This window comes from Monodelphis domestica, chromosome 2 (assembly GCF_027887165.1).
Source record: "Monodelphis domestica isolate mMonDom1 chromosome 2, mMonDom1.pri, whole genome shotgun sequence".
Taxonomy (NCBI): Eukaryota; Metazoa; Chordata; class Mammalia; order Didelphimorphia; family Didelphidae; genus Monodelphis; species Monodelphis domestica.
The window spans coordinates 531,203,917-531,223,802 of record NC_077228.1 but is presented as its reverse complement, the minus strand read 5'-3'; the positions used below and the strand labels follow the sequence as shown (position 1 = coordinate 531,223,802).

Below are 19,886 nucleotides of genomic sequence, written 5' to 3'. Positions count from 1 at the left end.
GAGCATAATAGGTGATTGATCGTCAGTACTAATTAATTGAATAAATGGATCCTTGGATGGATCCATAAGACAAATGGACCAATGGATGGAACTGGAATTCAGGTCCTCTTGAGTTTCCTTTATATCACACTCATTGTCTAGGTGGCTCAGTGGAGTCCAGAAGCCCAGAGTTCAACTCCAGCCTCAAGCAGTCTACCTAGATGACCTTAGGCAAGTCATTTAACCTTTGTTTGCTTTTAGTTTTCTCATCTGCAAAATGGGAATAATAATAGCACCTGCCTCCCAAGGAGAATCAGGTGGGATGAGTAAAATGCTTTGGAAGCCTCAAAGCAAACATCACTTAATGTTATTGGGGCAGCTAGGTAGCACAGAGAAGGAGCCACTGGAGTCAGGAAGACCTGAGTTCTAATAGAGCCTCAGACGCTATTAGCTGTGTGACCTTGGGCAAATCACTTTACCCTGTTTGCCTCAGTTTCCTTTCCTGTAAAGTGAGCTGGAAAAGGAAATGGCCAAGCTCTCCAGTGTCCCTGCCAAGAAAACCCCCAATGGGGTTGCAAGGAGTCAGGCATGACTGAAAGGACTGAATACCAACATATTAGCATTAGTGTTAGCATGTTTACCTAAGCTGGCTCTGGAGCCCCACAGAGTCACTCCTAGGCCAGGAGGGGCTGATGGCCCTTGGACTCCTCTGGAGAACAGCCAGCTTGGTCAGCACTGCCCTGGCAAACAGCTCCTGGATGGGGAGACCTAGGCTTTTCCCCCAGAAGGATGGAGAAGATGCCCCTCCTTCCCTTTTTCTTATGCCTAAGGGGGGGGTACTCTGGATGGCTCGCGGGGTGGGGGTGGGAGCAGGACTATCAGGAAACGAAGATGGCCTGAAGACCGAGACACTCATCAAGGGCAAATCCCGAATCAGGACGGGAGTTTAAGGGCAGAAGCTCCTCTTGTGTGCTTTCCTGGGGGGGACAGACTAGGTCCTGCAAAGTTGGCTTGAGGGTACATTCTGGGTTTGCAGCCCCTCCCACGATAGCCAGCTCCATCCAAGCCTGGGTGGCCCATCTGTTGGGGCCCCGCCCCCTTTCCCTGGTGGTCATTGCCTCCAGCAGAGCCTCTTCCCAGGTGGTTTCCCAGGAGGCTTTTCTCCACCCCCAAACAGACAGACAAAGAGCTCTGGGAGCTAATCATCTGGGTTCCAAATCTGACCGGAAGCCCAAGGGAAGTGCACAGACTCACCCAGGAGGAATCCAGGGAGAAAGGCTTGGGATCCCCCAACCCCCTCCCCTTAGGGTTTCCTGACTTTGGCCCCGGTGAATCTGCCACCTCAGGCTTCTGTAGCAAAAGGGCAGCCTCTCACAGATCACCCCAGGCAGAGACTGAGCATTCTGGGCTAATGACAATAGCCAGCCTTTAGACATGGGCAGCACACTGGGCTTGGCATCCAGCCGGACAGGTCCAAACCCCTCACTTGACAGGTAGGAAACTGAGGCACAGAAAAGCGGAAGTGAGCTATCCAGATCACAGGGTAGAAAGTGCCTTCTTGGTCTTGCACCCACTTTTCCTGGGTCAATCAACTCCTCCATAGTCATTAGGCACATACTGCTGTCGGTGGGGTGCCAGGCTCTGCCCACAAGGAGCCTCCTTCCCACTAGCCTGTCTACACACGAGCCCATGCCCCCAAATGCCTGACAAATATTTTGAGGACAGGATGGGGAGGGGCCGAGATGAGGAAAGACCTTGTAGGGTGATGGCACATGGAACTAGGAAAGAAACTGGAGACTGTAAGAGGCAAAGGGGAGAAGAGAGAGCACTCCAGGCACCGGCACAGCCAGTGCAAATGCATGGTCAGGATTTTATATTTATTTTGCCCTGGAGGTAATAACTGGGGAGCCAAAGAAATGGACTTGGTGCCTGAGGAACTGGGTTCAAAACCCTTCTCTACCATTCAACTGAGTTCTTAGCCTCAGTTTCCTACTCTGTAAAATGGGAACGACCTCCAAGTCCCAAGTCTGTGGTCCTAGGACTCTAAGCACAGATGTTATGAAAACTTAAGGATGCTTTGGAGACTTTGTAAATATCCCCAGCCAATGAGTGAATCCGTCAACAGACATTTATTAAGCACCTGCTATGGCTAGGCAGCTAGGCTGAGCAGAGGATAGGAAGTCTGATCTGGAGGCAGGAAGGCTCATCTTCATGAGTTCCAATGTGGCCTCAGACACTTCGTAGCTGTGTGACCCTAGGCAAGTCACTTCACCCTGTTGGCCTTGGTTTCCTCATCTGTGAAATGAATTGGAGAAGAAAATGACAAACCGCCCCAGTATCTTTGCCAAAAGAACCCCAAATAGAGTCATGGAGAGTCAAGTGTGACTGAACCAACTGGACAATCCGGTTCTCCAAATGTCCTTTAACCGCCGAAGGCCCCACCATCTTCCCAGGCTCATAAACCCAAAGTCAGTTTGGTTTTCTTGAGCCAGGGTCCCATCTCTCACCATATCTTGGCATCTCTCTCCCGTTCAGTTACCCCTGGAGCTAGCTAGCGCCCTTGTCTGGAAGGTGGGCACAGTCCCCTGAATGGGCTCCCCATCAATGGGAGACTGACTGGCACCATCATGAGAACCTTTGAATATCCTTTGGTTTCTCTCTCTTTCTCTTTTTAAAAACCCTTAAGTTCTGTCTCAAGGCAAAAGAGCCATAGGGGCCAGGCAATGGGAGTTAAGTGACTTACCCAGGGTCACCCAGCTAGAAAGTATCTGAGTTCAGATTTGAACCCAGGTCCTCTCAACTCCAGGTCTGGTACTCTATCCACCTAGCTGTCCCTGGTTTCTTTCTTGCACACAGTCCTGGGGCCCCAGCAGCAGAGATGATGGTCAAAGGAATCCCCACTCCAGATAGTTCTTTGAGAGCCTGGGTCTAAATATGCATTGTGGTATAATGGAAAGATTTCTAGTTCCTGAGTCAGAGGACCTGAGTTCAAATCCTAGAGCTACCACAAAATACTCGTGTGACCTTAGACCAGTCACTTCCCATTCCTATGCCTAAGTTTCTCCCTCAGTGAAATGAGGCTAGTTTCCATGGCTTCTAAGGACCCTTCTTGCTCTAGAGTACAAGGGTCCTGCTGACATTGAGGCTCCTGGCACCAACTGATTGGCATAATCATGACTGTGTAAAGCCTCTGCCTGTGCTTCCTGAGGGCTGGACATGGCATAGGAAGGCAGCTTCTCTCTGGCCATCAGAGGTAGCCCTCTTACTGGGAACCAGGACACCTGGGTTTTAGTCCTGACCACTTGTCTGACCTCCTTGGCTAAGTTCCTTCTCACTGGTATATAGCCCGTGGTTTCGAACCTATTTTTAACCTCTTCTTCTGCTTTCTATTCTTTCCTCTAGTCAGAGGAGAAAATTAAAGGATTATTCTGAATTATAACTAATATATTATTATGTATTCTATATACTATATGGTAACTACGTATACTATAAGGAAATGATGAACTTGAATGAATAGTTAGATGCTGCCACTGAAAGTAGCTTAGCTTAGTAGGTCTGCATGGCAAACAGCCACGACTAAACTTTTACTAAAAATCGGGAATTACAGCCCTCAAGGAATCAATAGTAGCAGGATCTCCAGGGTTCTTCCCTACAATCCCCCCTTGGGCTGAAGAAAGAGAAATGGCCCCATTCTTCCCAATCGCATGTAGACTTGAGGGTTCCTAATGGCTCTGTGGACTCCATGGTTTTAGGAACTAATGGGCGCAAAAGAGTTCCTTGGGAGTGGAACCCCAGGAGGGAGACTATGAAGTCTTTACCTTGTCATATTCCGACCTTCCAGAATGATCCAGAGCAAGTAGAGGAGGGTGACTCCACCTGGAAAATCAGTATCCAACTGCTGATCAAGCCGGCATGGCAGGAGGCTTTTAAAAATGGTGGAAACTCTTTACATGTAATTGAGGAAAAATAAAAATTAGCCCCCCAAATTATAGTTTTTGTGCATGTATAGGCATGTGCATATGTACATGTGGGTATATACTAGTACAGTACATACATGTGTGTGTATACGTGTGTATGATGTAAGTGACAAACTAGAGCACCATGATGACAGTCTGGGGCAAGAGCTTCCCAAATGGAAGGTTTCAAATGAAAGGGCAGAATGGAAGGCTCTCGTGCTTCTTCCACGTAGTAGGTGGAGTGGGCAGGCCATTGGGAGTTCTTCCTGTTGGCTTCTGATGGCTGAGGCATATTCCTAGATATTTCTGGGGGGATGAGGAGAGCCCAACAATTATTCCAGCCTGATGAGCACAATAACTCATGGATAAACCCATTGCCTGAGAAGAAATGAAAAGAGATTCTAGACCCCGTGGAATTTCCTGGACAGAATCCTAGTCATCATCTGGGTCACCATTTGGAGTCTTCGGAGAAGTATGTGGACAAGTGGTGTCATAGTCATTCTCTGGTGGCTATTGTATTAGTTAGAATGTTGTACCCAGGACTACGTTTCCCAAAATCCCCTTTTGCTGGAGTTACAACAAACCTAAATACAATAATGTGGAATTTTGGGAAATGTAGTCCTGAGTACAACATTCTAACTAATACACTGTCTAAATACCATCTTGGTCAAGTGGGAATGGTATTTGAGCAAAACTTAGTATGGGTTTGAATGGAGAGGGGTCCAAAAAGAGATGACAATCACAATGATAAAGACCCATCTTACTGTAGTAGAAAAGAAGTGGCTTCCCAGCAATCCAGGAAGTGAATCAAGAGATCCAGGATGATAGGGTTGTTCTACAGAAGAAAGCTTTATTATTTATTCCCTATGGCTGATGCATTGGGGAAATAGGAAACCAAGTCCTTTGTGGAATTCTGCTGATATGCAGGATGGATAAAAGGGTAAAAATTCTCATGCTAGGGAATTCTTTAAGCCTGTATTGTGATTGTAGCACTTTTTGGGGACAAGTAAGTCCTTCTAGATCAACTTCTCAGGAACCAAGAGCATGTGGGAACTTAATACTCACTTAAGAATGTCAGATTAGGAACACATAACTCAAAGAATTTTACCTGTTACAGGATAAAGGCCAAGTTGGAAAATGAGTCTTTCTATTAATATTGTCAAGGGAAAGCTAGGTAACAGAACAGTAGATGGAGCACAAAGCTTGGCATCAGACACTTCCTGGCACTTTGACCCCAATTGCCTAGCCCTTGACCTTCTCTCTTAGAGGTGTTACTAAGACAGAAAATAAGGGTTTTTCAAAGACAGATGCTTCAAATAGACAAATCATTTCACCCTCTTCACAATAATCAATGCAACTTGACATGTGAAATGCTTAATCCAATTTTGAAAACTGGGTGTCACATCTCCCACTAATTTCCCCCTTTATAAGGCTATTCTGTACTAGAAATAAGAACTGCCCTGAATTGAAGATGATTCCACGCCCCATTCAGACATCCCCAGAAGGGCTTAAATCTCTTATTAAAATGAAAAAATGAGGCATCACTGTACACTTGCTCTTACCAATGAAGTGTGCTATGCAAAGAGAGGAGAGACACTTCTTTATTAATATTAATTCTTTATTACGTTTACTCTTCATTAGTTCTGTTTGATTTCATGCAGGATCCAGAGGCAGCCAGTTGAATGACAGGAGGTCTCAGTCAGCTTCAGAATTAACAGGTAGGAAAGTGTCTTGTATGGGCAACTGGGTCATGGAGGTCCTACCTTAATCCTCCTAAGGTCGCTCCCTGATTATTGTCCAGGGAGAGATAGATATCTACTGGTAGGAGTTTCCTGATGCTTCAATGATGGCCTGGTGGCCTTATGAGAGGTGAGACACTAATGCCTGAAATGGAAACTGATGAAAAGAAGTAATATTTGCATTAACATAATATTCCACATTAATACATATATGCTCATTTATTAGCTTAATAAATGCTTTCTTCTTTCCACTCTATGATAGCTTTGAAATCTGCTCCCCTCGTTCTCCTTACGTGTCCATCACCCTAGTTCAGACCTTCATGACTTCGCATCCAGACTCTTGCAATGACCATTAAATTGACCTTTGTGGCCTCAAGGGTCACCTCCTTTCTTCCCATCTTTCACTGGACCCCCAAAATGGTTTTCCTTAATCATAATCCTTCCTCAATAAGCTCCACTTGTTCCCTAATTCCTCTAAGATAAAATACAAACCCTCTTTACCCTTCAAAGCCCTGCATCAACTGACCTTCAACCTTCCTTTCTGAGCTCATCATCCATTGTGACCTTTCTCACCATTTGTGGTCCAGCCAAATAGGCCTTTCTGCTACCCCCCACTCCAGCACTCATTCCTTCTTTGGCCTTGGCACTGGTTGCCCCCCTTCCCCATTCCTGGAACACACACTTCCTGCCCCCCTTTGGGACCCCCCACCCCTTGGAATACCCCACCCCCTTCCTTGGAATGCGCACCTTCCTCCCCTCCATCTCTTAGAATGTCTCACTTCCTTCACATCAATTCTGGGCCTCCCTGAAGCCCTTGCTTCAACGTGAAGCTTCTTTGCTGAGCCCTGAATGGCCTCCCATTTCTTCGGTATTTCTGCCTCTAGATACAGTACTTTTATTTGTCCATTGCCTCCCCCAATAGACTGGCAGCGTTTTGAAGGCAGGCATTCTTTTCTTAGGGTTTCCCTGGTGCCTGGTGCAGGGTAGGCCCTGAGTGGATGTTGGTTGGTTGGTTGATGGATCGAAGGCCCTCCTGGATGAGAGCTGGCTGGCAGGAGACCCTCTCCAACCCAAGGGCTCCAGGTAAAGCCCTCCCTCGCCTAGCCCAAGAGGTCCTGCAGGGCTCAGGAATACTGGTCACCATCCTTGTGGCCCTCCCTCCCAGAGGCCCATGGAGCAGCCCTGGCTTTCCAGAGACCCAGGAAGGGCAGCTGTGACTTTCTGCTGGTGAGGGCAGGGATTGACCCGGGACCTTTTCGGACAGACAGAGAATGAAACCTTGACTTCGGCTAACAAGTTTCTGGGAAGGTGCCCAGCCTGGATGGGAGCTGAAAGGCCCCCATCCCAGTTGTCAGCTCTGCCCCACCAGCCTCCCCCTTTTCTTGCTCTGGATCCCAATTTCAAGCAGCTAGCTTGCCTCAGGAGCCTGGGGATTCTCCCTGGGAAGGAAGCTCTCCAGACTCATCCCATGGACCAGGCTCCTGCTCCTAGTGCCTGTGACATCATCGGCTCTCTCCAGGCCCCTGTGACCTCACTGTCTGCAAGGCCCAGCCCAGTTGGGTTCCTGGGCCCCCACCAAGTCCATGGCCACTTGCCTCAGACCATCTACAAGAGGCAGAGGGGTAGATGTCCTCCCCCTTATCGTTAAATCCGGAAGCTGTGTCCAGCGCTGAAGATGGAAACTCGGAGACCGCCATAAGCAGTGATAATGACATAAACCAACCCAAAGACAGCGTCCTCTCCACAAGCAGTTCCGAAGGGTCCCAGGGAGCTTTGCTTTTCCCCAGAAAGTCCTATCCTGATTCCAAGGACTCTCTCAGTGAAGGCGGCTCTTCCGGGTCCCAGAATGACCCGCAGGATACGTCCGACATCCAGGTGCAGGACACAACATCGGAGAACCAGTTCCAGAGTTCGTCTTCGGAGACCCAGCTTGAGAGTCCATCATCGGAAGACCACTTCCACAGCCAAGCATCGGAGAACCAGGTCCAGAGTCCGTCTTCGGGGGGCCCTCTGCAGAGCAAGCTCTCGGAGAGCGAGCTCCAGAGTCCGCTGTCTGAGAACCAGTTTCACACCACATCCTCGGAGAACGAGCTGGAGGACGCGCCATCGGAGGCTGAGGCAGAGAGCCCAAGGCTAGCCCAGAGTTACACGGAGGAGCCCTCCCACGTCTCGCTGGAGGAGACCGTTACTTCTTCCTATAACATCCAAGTGTCGTTCACGGAGGAGAGGACCGAAGAGCTCCTTGCCCCTCGGCCCGGCCCCACTTTGCGCAACAGGAACAGCCAATTGGCTGTGCGATACCCCTCTGTCCCCCACTCCAGCTCTTGCCTAGTCAGTGAGGAGAATGTCAGCTACATGCGGTCCATCACCAGTCTCGTGGGGGGTGGCGAAGGGCCCATCCGTTCTCTGTCCGACATCTTGGTTTGGACGGAGACAGCCATAGGCACAGCCACCGGGTTTCTGGACTCCAGCCGGACATCTGTGTCTGATGTGCTTCATGGTACGGGGACTGCCCTCCGGTCAATGACCAGCCTGCTGGGTGGGGCACGCACCATCCTGACCACTGGGCTCTTGACCAGAACTAGTTCCGTGCTTCGGACGATGACCCATCTGATAGGAACCATTGAGAGAAGAACTGTGGAGGGCCTCCGCTCTGCCTTCCGCTTTATGACTAGCCATAGCTCCACAAGAAGGAACAACTCCAGGCCATGCCCTGAATAAGATCTACCAGGAGCAGTGGGGCCAAGGGGGCTGGCACCATGGCCCCCGCCAGCCCCCCGTCCACCCACTCCCCCCTCCAGATCCAGTACCTCTTTTTCTTAGACCAGGCAAATAAATCAGCAACGCCCGTTTATTTTTTAAGCCCCTGCCTTGTCCCTTGTCCCAGCGGTGGGGCTGAGGGGGCGGGAGCAGAGGTTATGGTTGCCTGGGGGAATGGGGATGGAGCAAGTGGCCCTACTCACATGGGAGGAAGGCCTGGCCAGCTGAGGGAAGTGAGTGAGGCACGAGACCACTCACTGGCAAAGCCTTGGACCAAGGCAAGAGCAAGACATCTCTAGGCCCTTTTTCTAGCTTGAACAGAGTAATTAGATGAAAAAAAAGAGACAGAGAGGGAGAGGGAGAGAGAGGGGGGAGAGAGAGGGAAAGGGGAGGGAGAGAGAGGGAGGGGGATGGAGAGAGGGGGGAGAAAGAGAGAAAGGTGGGGAGAGAGGGAAAGGGGGAAGGAGAGAGAGGGAAAGGGGAGGGAGAGAGAGGGAGAAAGAAAGGGGGAGAGAGAGGGAGGAGGATGGAGAGAGGGGGGAGAAAGAGAGAAAGGTGGGGAGAGAGGGAAAGGGGGAAGGAGAGAGAGGGAAAGGGGAGGGAGAGAGAGGGAGAAAGAAAGGGGGAGAGGGGGGGATGGAGAGAGAGGGGCGAGAAAGAGAGAAAGGTGGGGAGAGAGGGAAAGGGGGAAGGAGAGAGAGGGGGAGGGAGAGAAAGAGAGGGAGAAAGAAAGGGGGAGAGAGAGGGAGGAGGATGGAGAGAGGGGGGAGAAAGAGAGAAAGGTGGGGAGAGAGGGAAAGGGGGAAGGAGAGAGAGGGAAAGGGGAGGGAGAGAGAGGGAGAAAGAAAAGGGGAGAGGGGGGATGGAGAGAGAGGGGTGAGAAAGAGAGAAAGGTGGGGAGAGAGGGAAAGGGGGAAGGAGAGAGAGGGGGAGGGAGAGAAAGAGAGGGAGAAAGAAAGGGGGAGAGAGGGGGAGAGAGGGGGAGAGAGAGGGAGAAGGGGAGAAAGAAAGGGTGAGAGAGAGGAGGGGAAGAGAAAGAGAGAGAGAGAGAGAGAGAGTGGGGAGGGGGGAGAGACAGACAGACACAGAGGGTAGGGGTAAGCAGAAGGAAGCAGGAACAGTGGGGTTGAGAGAGGGCAGAGCCAGGTAAGGGCCGTCTAGAAATCTATTACTTTCAAGAAGCAGTCTACAGGAGACAAGATGGTGCCTGGCTGCTCTCAGGAAGCTTGGAGTAGGGCTGGCCAACCGGGATGGAGATAGATAGGCTGGGGACTCCGATCAACACCAACTGTGGGGCAAGCCTGGCGCGAGGGGCCGTCTCCTCTCCTCAAGAGCTCGGGCTCCAGCAGGCCTAGTAGATATGGGTGAACGGGGCCTGCCACCAATAGAGGGGAGGAGGAGGAGGAAGAGGAGGTGCCCTCCTGTGAAATGAGCTGACCCCTGGCCTAGCGGCAAGCCTCTCTCCCTCCTTTGCAGCCATCCGGGAGCCCCTTCCCTGTTCTGGGATCTCCTTGGCCCGATAGCAGCCAGCACTCCCTGGGCTTTAAAGATTCCTCTTCCCTGTAGCTGGGCATCCCCCAACTCCGTCCTCAGAGATGCCTCCCTTCTAGTACTGCCGGATCAGGCCGGGCCCCCATCTCAGCTTGCTCAGCCTGGCCTCCCACTCACCCAAATGTGAAATGAAGTCTCGGACAGCCTTGAACTGGATGCTTTGGGGGGATCAATTGAACAACATTTATTAAGCACCTACTATGTATGGGCCAGGCACTGGGCCAAGGGCTGGGGCTGCAAAAAGAGGCAAAAGGCATTCCCTGCCCTCCAGGAGCTCCCGGAGACAAATACATACCAAGCAATCTATAGCCAGGATTGTTGGTTAGTCATTTCCCAGGCTTGCCCAACTCTGTCTGAGCTCATTTGGGATTTGTGGGCAAAGAGAACTGCAGGGAAGTTGGCCATTTCCTTCTCCAGCTCATTTGACAGATGAGGAAGTGGAGGCAAGCTGGGCAAAGTGACTCGCTCAAGGTCGCCCAGCTAGGAAGCATTGCCAGACAGATGAGTCTCCCTGACTGTAGACCCAGCACTTTATCCATTGTGCCACCACGCTGCCCCATAGACAGCACAAATAGGCCATAATTAACAGAAGGAAGGCACTGGGGGAAGACTTCTGGCAAAGGCTGGGACTTCAAGGAAGCCACGAGGGACAATGCCTGGAGCTGAGAGCTGGAGGGTCTTTGTTATCCAAAGGCCAGAAGGCCTGGTGACCCCGGACCAAAGAGAATATGTTGGGGAAGAGGCATAAGAAGCGTGGCTGGGTTAGGAAGGCCTCGGCATGCCAGACTGAAGGTTCTGTATCCAATAGAGGTGAGAAGGAGCCACCAGGGTGGTTGACTCTAGGAGTGGCAGGTTTGGACCTGGGCTTTAGGGAAGAGGACCCTTTGGTGGCTAAAGGGAATTCTGACCACCTGGAGCGGGGAGAAGCTTCTCAAAGCAGGAAGACCCCCCAGTATCTGGCAGTCATCAAGGTGTGAGGTGATGAGGGTTGGTGCTAGAGTTGGCGCAGTCCAGTCATCCAAGGAGAGGAGAGGCCATCTGAGAGATGCCACAGAGGTGAAATCTCTAAGAGACGTCCTAAAGATGAATGGATGGCCATGGCGCCATCTTGGAGGTGGTGGTGGTGAGAGACAGTGAGACTGAGAAGACTCTGAGGAATTGGAAAGATGGGGGACCCTCTACATTGACAGAGGGGGGAAGAGGTGGGAAGAAGGGGGGGAAGCTTCAGAGGGAACGAGAATGAGTTTGGCTTGGGAGCTTTGTCCATCAAAGAAGCTCCAATTCTTTCAGAGCAGTATTTGCAAAGAGAGAGCCTGGCCTCCCATGATCTCCAATGGCCACTGCCTTTTCTAGAAGTCTATGAGTGGCAGCTAGGGGGCACAGTGGAAAGAGCACTTGGCCGGGAATCAGGAAGGCTCATCGTCCCGAGTTCAAATTCAGTGTCAGACAATTATTAGTTGGATGACCCTGGGCAAGTCACATAACTCTGTTGACCTCAGCTTCCTCGTCTGTCAAATGAGCAGGAGAAGTAAATGGCAAATCACCCAGGATCTCTGCCAAGAAAACCCCAGGTGGGCTCATGAAAAGTAGGACACAACTCAATGCTCTCATGAGTCAATCAAGTGTCCTTAGAACTGAACAGGGAGATGGCCTAATGCTACAGCACCGTGTGGGTCTCAGAGGAAGAAACTCATGTTTCAGCCACTTAATGATGAGCATTGGCCTCTTTAGCCACAAAACAGATGTACCACTACCTCACGTGGCTGTTGTAAGAGAGAAGAGGGAAAGGGTGGCAGCTACCTGGCTTAGTGGATGGAGAGCCAGGTCTAGAAATGGGAGGTCCTGGGTTCAAATCTGATCTCAGATACTTGCCTAGCCCTTACTACTCTTCTACCTTGAAACCAATACATAGTATTGATTCTAAGGTGGAAGGTAAGGGGTTTTTTTTTAAAGGAAGGAAGGAAGGAAGGAAGGAAGGAAGGAAGGAAGGAAGGAAGGAAGGAAGGAAGGAAGGAAGGAAGGAAGGAAGGAAGGAAGGAAGGAAGGAACAAAGGAAGGGAGGGAGGGAGGGAGGAAGGAAGGAAGGAACAAAGGAAGGAAGGAAGGAACAAAGGAAGGAACAAAGGAAGGGAGGGAGGAAGGAAGGAAGGAAGGAAGGAAGGAAGGAAGGAAGGAAGGAAGGAAGGAAGGGAGGGAGGGAGGGAGGGAGGGAGGAAGGAACAAAGGAAGGAAGGAAAGAAGGAAGGAAGGAAGGAACAAAGGAAGGAACAAAGGAAGGGAGGGAGGAAGGAAGGAAGGAAGGAAGGAAGGAAGGAAGGAAGGAAGGAAGGGAGGGAGGGAGGGAGGAAGGAAGGAAGGAAGGGAGGGAGGGAGGAAGGAAGGAACAAAGGAAGGAACAAATGAAGGAAAGAGAAAAGAAGGAAGGAAGGAGGGAGGGGGGAGGAAGAAAGTCAAGGCTTTGGGAAGCCTCACAAGCACTATGGAAGCATGAGTGATGACTGTTATTACCTCTTGGCACATCAGTTCTACTGTCCTCACCAAAGCCAAATTGGGCTGGTTGGGTGGATTGTTACCAAGGCCACGGGGCTTCATCTGGCTTGTCAGGACCTGCCAGGTCCTCTAGGCTGACTTGATCTTCCCCGTTTCCCTTTCCTCCCCACACATACACAGCAGATGCCCCTTCCTGCCCTCTTCTGGCATCTTGCTTCCTTCTCCTGCCCCTTAGCCTCCTCTCAAACTGCCTTCTCCGTCCTACCACTCTTCCATGCAGAAAGTCCAGAGTCCTGGGGCCAATCCACTGCCATGCCTGCCCCATTCTCACCCTGGGGCAGAAGATTCCCCCAATGGACTGCAAATAACTGTCCCAGCTTCACAGGCTTTGCCCACTGAGTTGGCCGTCCTAGGGCCTCCTCTCATCCCTAGGTCCTATTCCTGTCCAGCTCCTCCCGACTGTCCCTGTGTCTTGGCCAGTGGCCAGTAGCACCTTTCCAAGTCCAGCCCCCACCTTTCTGGACATGTTAGCAGCCCCCAGTGCACACGCCTACCATGGAGGAATGGCTTTGTTCTAGGGAGCTCATCCTTTCTCGCAACGTCAGCCTGGCCTCCTTCTGTCCTTGGAGGTCCTCCGTGGCCCTGTTGCAGGGACATCAGACAACAGGAAGGGTCTCAGCCTCAGGACCTTCTGCTCTCCTTGTGAGCCAATTCATCGGGCGCTGAATCTCGGCCCCTGGGAGACACAGACCCAGATGGCTGGGACTCTCTTTCCAGCAGGCTCTCTGGACATAGAGCAGCCCTTGGATGGGGACAGTAGAATTTCCAGAGAGGTAAAATGTGCCATTCTAACAGCCACCTGGTGCAGGCGAGACAGCGGAGCCTGGTAGGGCTCCCTGGCCATCGCCTGGCCCTGGAGGTTGGATTTCTGCTCCTGATGGGGACCCCCTGGGCCAGGGACGGCCTCCCTCAGTTTCTTAATTGCCTTATCTGTGAAGTGAAGATGGCGGAGTTGCCTACCTCCAGGGGCGGTGATGGCGGGCTCGCTTGGCCAGCCGGCTGGATTTGGACTCAGAAGATTCGGCTTCATCGGGTGACCTGGGTACGTCCTTCCTTCCTGCGGATCTCGCCTTCTTCCTCTGTAGAGCAATATCAAAGGATTATTAGCTGTGAACACAGTGAAGCAGGTGCAGAACTGTCCTTCCCTGATGGGTTTCCTGGGTAATCCCAGAGATTCTCGTTTCGGGTACGGAAGAACACGGGCCTCTGGGAAGAGCTCTGGAGGTTTCACTGTGGCCGAGGACCAGGACACAAGCAGGGTCCAGAACCTCGGGCTCAGAGGAGCCGCAGGGGCTCAGCCAGAAACAGGCCTGAAAACACCAGAAAGATGGGGTGCCTACCAGGGGCAGTGATGCACTGTCTCTGCCACACTGTGGTGTGTCCTTCAGAAACAGTGACAGAAGGCGGGAGGTTGGTACTTTGGCTGGTAGAGAAGACCCGAGTTCAAATTCAACCTTAGACACTCACTAGGTGTGTGACCCTGGGCAAGTCACTTAACCCTCATTGCCTAGCCCTTTCCTTGGAACCTGTATTTAGCATCAATTCTAAGGCAGAAGGAAAGGGTTCAGAAACAAACAACTGTGCCAGTCACCCCAGGGACAAGCTCCCTGCCAATGGGACAGCTGAAAGAGGACTGAGGAGGTTCACTCCTTTTTGCACCGGCCCATCAGACATGACTTGCCCAGGGTCCTACGGCAAGGACCGGAGCTGGACTGGGCACTCTGGGCATCTCTTGGTCCTCGCACTGGGCTCTGCCGCTAAGAACGGCTCAGGCTGCTCTCTGGGATCAGGCATCACGGCTGGCTGGTTTGAGAGGGGACGGGACCCCGGAGAGCCCTGCGGAGGCTGGCAAGGCATCCGGGCACCTGCCAGAGGGAGGCGTTCGTGCCCCGAAGATCCGCCTGGAAGGGTCCAATCTCGAGGACCTGCTGTACCAGGAAGAGGCTGGCGCCAAGGCCCCACTTGTTTCCTTGGGTTTGCAGGGTGGTAGAGAAAGAAGCTGCCACTCACCTGGCACCCGGGACAACGGGCTTGCCGCCTTGGCTCGGTCACTAGCTGCCTACGGGACCCCCGACTTAATCTTGAGTCCTCCAGAATAATCCCTTTCCAGGTCTAAAAGTTGGTTAGTGGTCAGACAGTAGCTCGCTGAGCTTGGAGTCAGGGTTCAAATCCATCCTCAGATCTACTACCCTAGCTGTGTGACCCTGGGTGAGTCACTGAACCTCTGCCTGCCTCAGTTTGCTCCTCTGTAAAATGGGGATGATAATAATAGCTCATCCCTCTTGGGGTTATGGAAAGGATCAAGTCATAAACCTATAGAGAACTTTGCACATTTAAAAATGCTAAATAAATGCTGTTGTTATCCTTAATGGAAGTCAGTAGTGGGGCAGCTGGGTGGCTCAGTGGACAGAGAGCCAGGCACAGAGACAGGAGGTCCTGGGTTCCAATCTGGCCTCAGACACTTCCCAGCTGGGTGACCCTGGTCAAGTCACTGCACCCCCATTGCCTGGTCCTGACTGCCCTTCTGCCTTAGAGCCAATACACAGGGCTGATTCTAAGACAGAAGGGAAGAGCTAAAAAGAGAAAGCAGTCTGGAGGGGGAAAAGGCTTCGCGCCACCAGACTAGATGAACAGCACACTTTGGGGTTTCCTCGAATTTTATTATTTCTAGTCCATCCGGGATCAATTGTTCATATGAGCAGAAGTCTGGCATGAAAGCTCGAGGTGACCCTGAGACTCAGCAGGAGTGGGTGCAAGTCCTCCCTTTGCCACATACCGGCTGTGTGACCCTGGGTTAGTCACTTCACTTCTCTCTGGGGAAAGTTCTCTCTAAGAGCAGCTGCAGACCAATGCAGGAGGAGGGAGTTTTCTGCCTGGGAGGTCCTTACACAGAGGGAGCTGCAGGTGGGAGAAGTTAACATGGAACTGGCAAAGGGTTTCCCAAAATAAAAATACAACAGAACATAGAGAATGGTCATTTGTGGTTTTCTAAGTCAATGAGGTGCACCATGGACGGAGTGCTAGGGCCTAGAGTCGGGAAGTCCTGAATTCAAATCTGACCTCAGACACTAGCTGAGTGACCCTGGACAAGTCACTTCCCCTGATGGCCTCAGTTTCCTCCTCTGTCAAATGAGCTAGAAAAGGAAATGGCAAACCATTCCAGACACTAGCTGGGTGACCCTGGACAAGTCACTTCCCCCTGTTTGCCTCAGTTTCCTCATCTATCAGAAGAGCTAGAGAAGGAAATGGCAGACCACGCAGAAGCTCTGCCAAGAAAACCCCAAATGGGGCCACAAAGAGCAGCCGCATGCAGCCTGTGGGACTTCTCTACAGGTTAGGGACTCCCTCTCTATTTGCCCTTGCTCCCACCGCCCCATGCAAGCTCGGGTGGGCTCCCCAGGCTGCTCTATGTGTGTAGGGGTCTATAGAGGAATTGTCTGTACAGCAAACAGATTTGTTTTTAGGAACGCAAATTCTTTTTCTCTAAAATATCTGGATGTCAACAGACCGATGACAGAGGCTGTTTCCTGCCTCTATATGCCCTCCTTGCGATCCCAGGACTTCAGGCTGGAAGGATCCTGAGAGATCCTAGAAGGATCTGGGTTTGAATCCTGCCTCACCTCAGAGCAATAATTAACCTTCCTGGACCAGAGAGTCCTCACGTGTAAACTGAGGGAAAGGAACTAGAAAATCTCTCCTTTTCTTCATGGGAATTTGAACTCAGATCCTGGGATGACAGACCCTGTTCCATATCCTCTTCTAAACAGGTTGGGGTTCAATTGACTTCCCCTTAGAGATGGTTCTATTGGGTCAGGGAAGGGACCTTCATTGTCCCTGGGGATAGGACTCTGCACTGCAGAGCTCTAGCTAGGAATTCTGGGGCCGGGGCACAGGCAGTTGTAGAGGGTGGGCAGAACTGGTTCTGAGAGCAAGCTGTCCTCTTAGAAGGAGTAGCTGCTTGGGGCAGCTGGACGACTTAGTGGCTAGAGAGCCAGACTTAGAGAGGGGAGGTCCTGGGTTCAAGCTGGGTGACCCTGGGCAAGTCACTTGACCCCCATTGCCTAGCCCTCACCTCTCTTGGTTCTGAGACAGAAGGGAGAGAAAGCAAGCAAGGAGGACCTCTGCTGCCTGGGTCCCTCTGGAGCCCCCTGGAGAAAGCAGCCTCAGGTATCCCAGAGTTCTTTACAGGAGCAGAGGTCAGCAGCCCCCCTCCCCAGGAGCAGCCCCCTCCCTCCCTCCCTCCCTCCCTCCTTCCCTCCATCCCCCCTCCTCAGGGCAGCCTCCCAGCCCCTACCTTCTCTCCCCTTCTCCTTCCCCCCAAGCAGCTGCTACAGGCTGGGCAGATCACCCTGGAGCCAGGACTCAAGGTCAGTGATGGAGGGGCTGGGGGGTGAGCTGGGGGGCCTCAAGGCCCTCCCCCCATCCGCAGCCCCCTTCCACACAGCCCAGGGAAGTGAAGGGGGATGTACAGGCTGAGGGGCTCCTGCCTGGCACTGGAGGGGAGCCCCTGGGGGGGACCAGCCAGCTCGGATGCCAGATGAAGGGATCAGAGACCTGGGGCCCCGCTCGTGCCGCCCAGGCCCTTCCTACCTACAGGGGAGAAGGGCCACAAACTCTGAGCTGGAAGGAGACTTCAGGGACCCCCTCAATCCAACCTGCTGGTTTACAGATGAGGAAACTGAGGCCCAGAGGGTCAGTGTCTGAGGTGGGATTTGAACCCAGTCTTCCTGATTTCACCCTGGCCGGGACACCTGGCTGCCTCTCGTTCAAAACCACCCACTGGACAGAGGAGGAAACTGAGGCGAATGAAGGGGATCACAAGCTCTTGTCAGGGGCAGGGTGGGATCTGAACACAGACCCTCTGACTCCAGAAGCAGCCAGCTCTCTCTCCACTGAACAAGTTGCCTCTGTCTGGTCTCCAGGCGATGCCTGGGCGACAGAGGGCAAGGGAGATGGAAGCTGTGCCCAGAGCCACGCCCGCCGCTGCCCCCCTGGGCCCTCCCTCCCAGGGCTGGCAGGAGCACTGGCCCAACCCCCCAAGTCTGAGCTCTGGGCTCAGCCCCCCCCCCATATCCATGGCAACAGTGACCTCACTCCCAGGCCCAGAGGGAGGGGAGAGGGCGGCCCTGGTAATCTGGGCTGGTTGCTGGGCAACCATTCAGTGACATCAAGGCATTGAGACTCTGTTCCCAAGGCAACTGGCCAGAGTTATTTATGTCTCTGGGAGAAGGACAGCTCTGGCGCCCCCACCCCAGGGAACAATGCGGGAAGGAGGGGGCAGGAGAATGGATGGCCAGCTGGCCAGGGGGACCGCCTCACCCAGGGCTGGCCCTGCTCTCTAGCTCTCTTCTCAGCCCTCCCCCCCGGCCCCATGCTAGCCCCCAGCCTCAGTTTCCAAGCTCACACCTCTGAGTTTCAGGGCTGAGTGGAAGATCTCAAGGCACCTGGGCCCTGGGGTCCTTGGCTTCCCAGCTCAGTCAGCTTGGGGGTGGTGGAGGCCTGCCTCAAGCCCAGTAGGCAGACCTTACTGCCTACCTAACAGGGCCTCAGGAAGCCTAGTGTGATTTGGTTCTAGACTCTGACCTGTGCTGGGCTTGGTGCCAGCCCCTGAGAGTAAGGGGACAAACCCCCAACCAGCCACGCCTTCCAGGGGGAGCCCTTGGGTAAGTCACCTAGCCAGAGTCCAGACCACTGGCAGAGAGTCTGGTGGAGCTCGCCACCCCTTCTCACTATCCCAGTCTCAAATGCCCAAAATAAACTACACAAAAGAAATCAATGGTTAGTGAAAAGACAGTTGCCATCTTTTCCATCCAAGTTCACAGATCCCCTGAAATCCATCCACAGACCCCTTAGGGGAAGAGTCCTTGGAGCCAGGGCAAGACCTCCTGATCTAGCCCAATCCTCCCATTTTGCACATGAGAAGACTGAGGCCCAGAGAAGGGAAGGGCCCAAGTTCCAGCTCAGGCCTTCAGGAAGAACTCCTTTTTCGGTATCTGCTCAGCAGAGGGCTTGGGGTAGAAGCCATCCTTCTGAGACATCGTCCCCGGTGTCTGGAAGGAGGAATCAGACAGTCAGGAGAGGCCCCAAGTTGTTTCTCATTCAGACAGGAATTGGAGAGCAAAGGGCTCAGCCAGAGGGCCAGAGAGGGATTCCAAGGCCCAAGGAGTCAGACCTGGGAGCATAAACCAAGGAGCGAGCCCCAGAAAGGAGGACATAAACATAAACCATCATGGAACCAGCAGGGAATACAGCAAAGAAAGACTCTTTGCCTGATTGCTAGTCCAAAGGGTAGGTGAGGGGAGAATAAGCATTTATATAGCACCTACTAGGTGCTAGGAATTGTGCCAAGTGCTTTACAAATATTCTTTCCCAATAGGGGTGCTATTATTATCCCCAGGATACAACTGAGAGATATGAGGCAGAGAGACCTTAAGTAACTTGCCCAAAGACACACAACTACCAAGTATTTGAGGTTGGATTTGAACAGAGATCTTCCCCATTTCAGCCCCAGTTCTCCATCCACTGCCCCACCCAGCTGCCTCCCAAAGGCCTGTCATCTCTGTTTCTCTGCTCCCATTTCAGGTAGAGACTGTAAACATGCTTAATTAAATGACAGTGGCTAGAGAGCTGGCCTCTTGAATCAGAGACCCGGGTTCAAATCCTACTTCTGACACCTATTGGTTGTAGGCAGATCTCTTTGCCTCTTAATTACCCCCTTTGACCAGTCTCTTAGGTATAAATCACAAAGGAGGAGGGAGTTTTCTGCTCCATGTATGGGATCACACATAAGAGCCCAGGTCCAGAACACACTGGCATACGCTTCAAGGATGGTTGGGAGAAGGGACATCCCAAAAGTCAGTGCAGTAAGATTTCAGGGCACCCTGGACCTCACAAAAGATCGAAGCTGGGAAGATCCTTAGAGGCCATGCAGCAGCCAGAGTGCCCCTCTCATTGTACAGATGGGGAAACTGAAGTCTCTAGAGGGAAGTATCAGAGGTCTCACAGGCAATAGATAGGAGGGGAGAGGGGAACCCCACCCCTCTAACTTCAAAGGCTTCCCGTCTAGCCGCCTCTCCCCTCTTTATCAGCATTGGGACTCAAAGATTCATTCCCCCTTTTAGCCATCCCAGAATTGTAGGCTCTCAGATTTGGGGATCTCAACACTCACCCAGCCATTTGATGAGGGGATCACAGGAAGAAGAGCCTCAGAGGACCATAGACTGAGACTTCCAAGGGACCTTAGAGGGTCATCTGGTCCAACTCCCTCATTTTACAGATGAGGAAACTGAGGCCCTGGGAAGAGGTGGTTACTATCTCAAGGGCACAGGGCGGGGGGGGGGGGATGATGAAT

The 19,886-nt window shown here is 52.3% G+C and overlaps 1 protein-coding gene and 1 long non-coding RNA gene across 2 annotated transcripts; one reads left to right on the top strand and one right to left on the bottom strand.

The window, feature by feature from the left end:
• Positions 1 to 5,532: 5,532 nt before the first annotated feature.
• On the bottom strand, positions 5,533 to 16,725 carry LOC103102167 (uncharacterized). The gene is made up of 4 exons (XR_001627402.2): positions 14,546 to 16,725; positions 13,496 to 13,614; positions 13,030 to 13,211; positions 5,533 to 5,831 (listed from the first exon to the last, which is right to left on the bottom strand). It is a non-coding gene; the product is annotated as an uncharacterized LOC103102167 (long non-coding RNA).
• On the top strand, positions 6,356 to 8,536 carry TEX44 (testis expressed 44). The gene has a single exon (XM_007486079.3). It carries the CDS (start codon positions 7,301 to 7,303, stop codon positions 8,393 to 8,395), a length of 1,095 nt encoding a protein of 364 aa, XP_007486141.2. The 5' UTR covers positions 6,356 to 7,300; the 3' UTR covers positions 8,396 to 8,536.
• Positions 16,726 to 19,886: the final 3,161 nt, after the last annotated feature.

Coding starts and splice junctions, on each gene's coding strand:
- TEX44 (XM_007486079.3), top strand. CDS start 7,301: ATGTCCTCCCCCTTATCGTTAAATCCGGAAGCTGTGTCCAGCGCTGAA.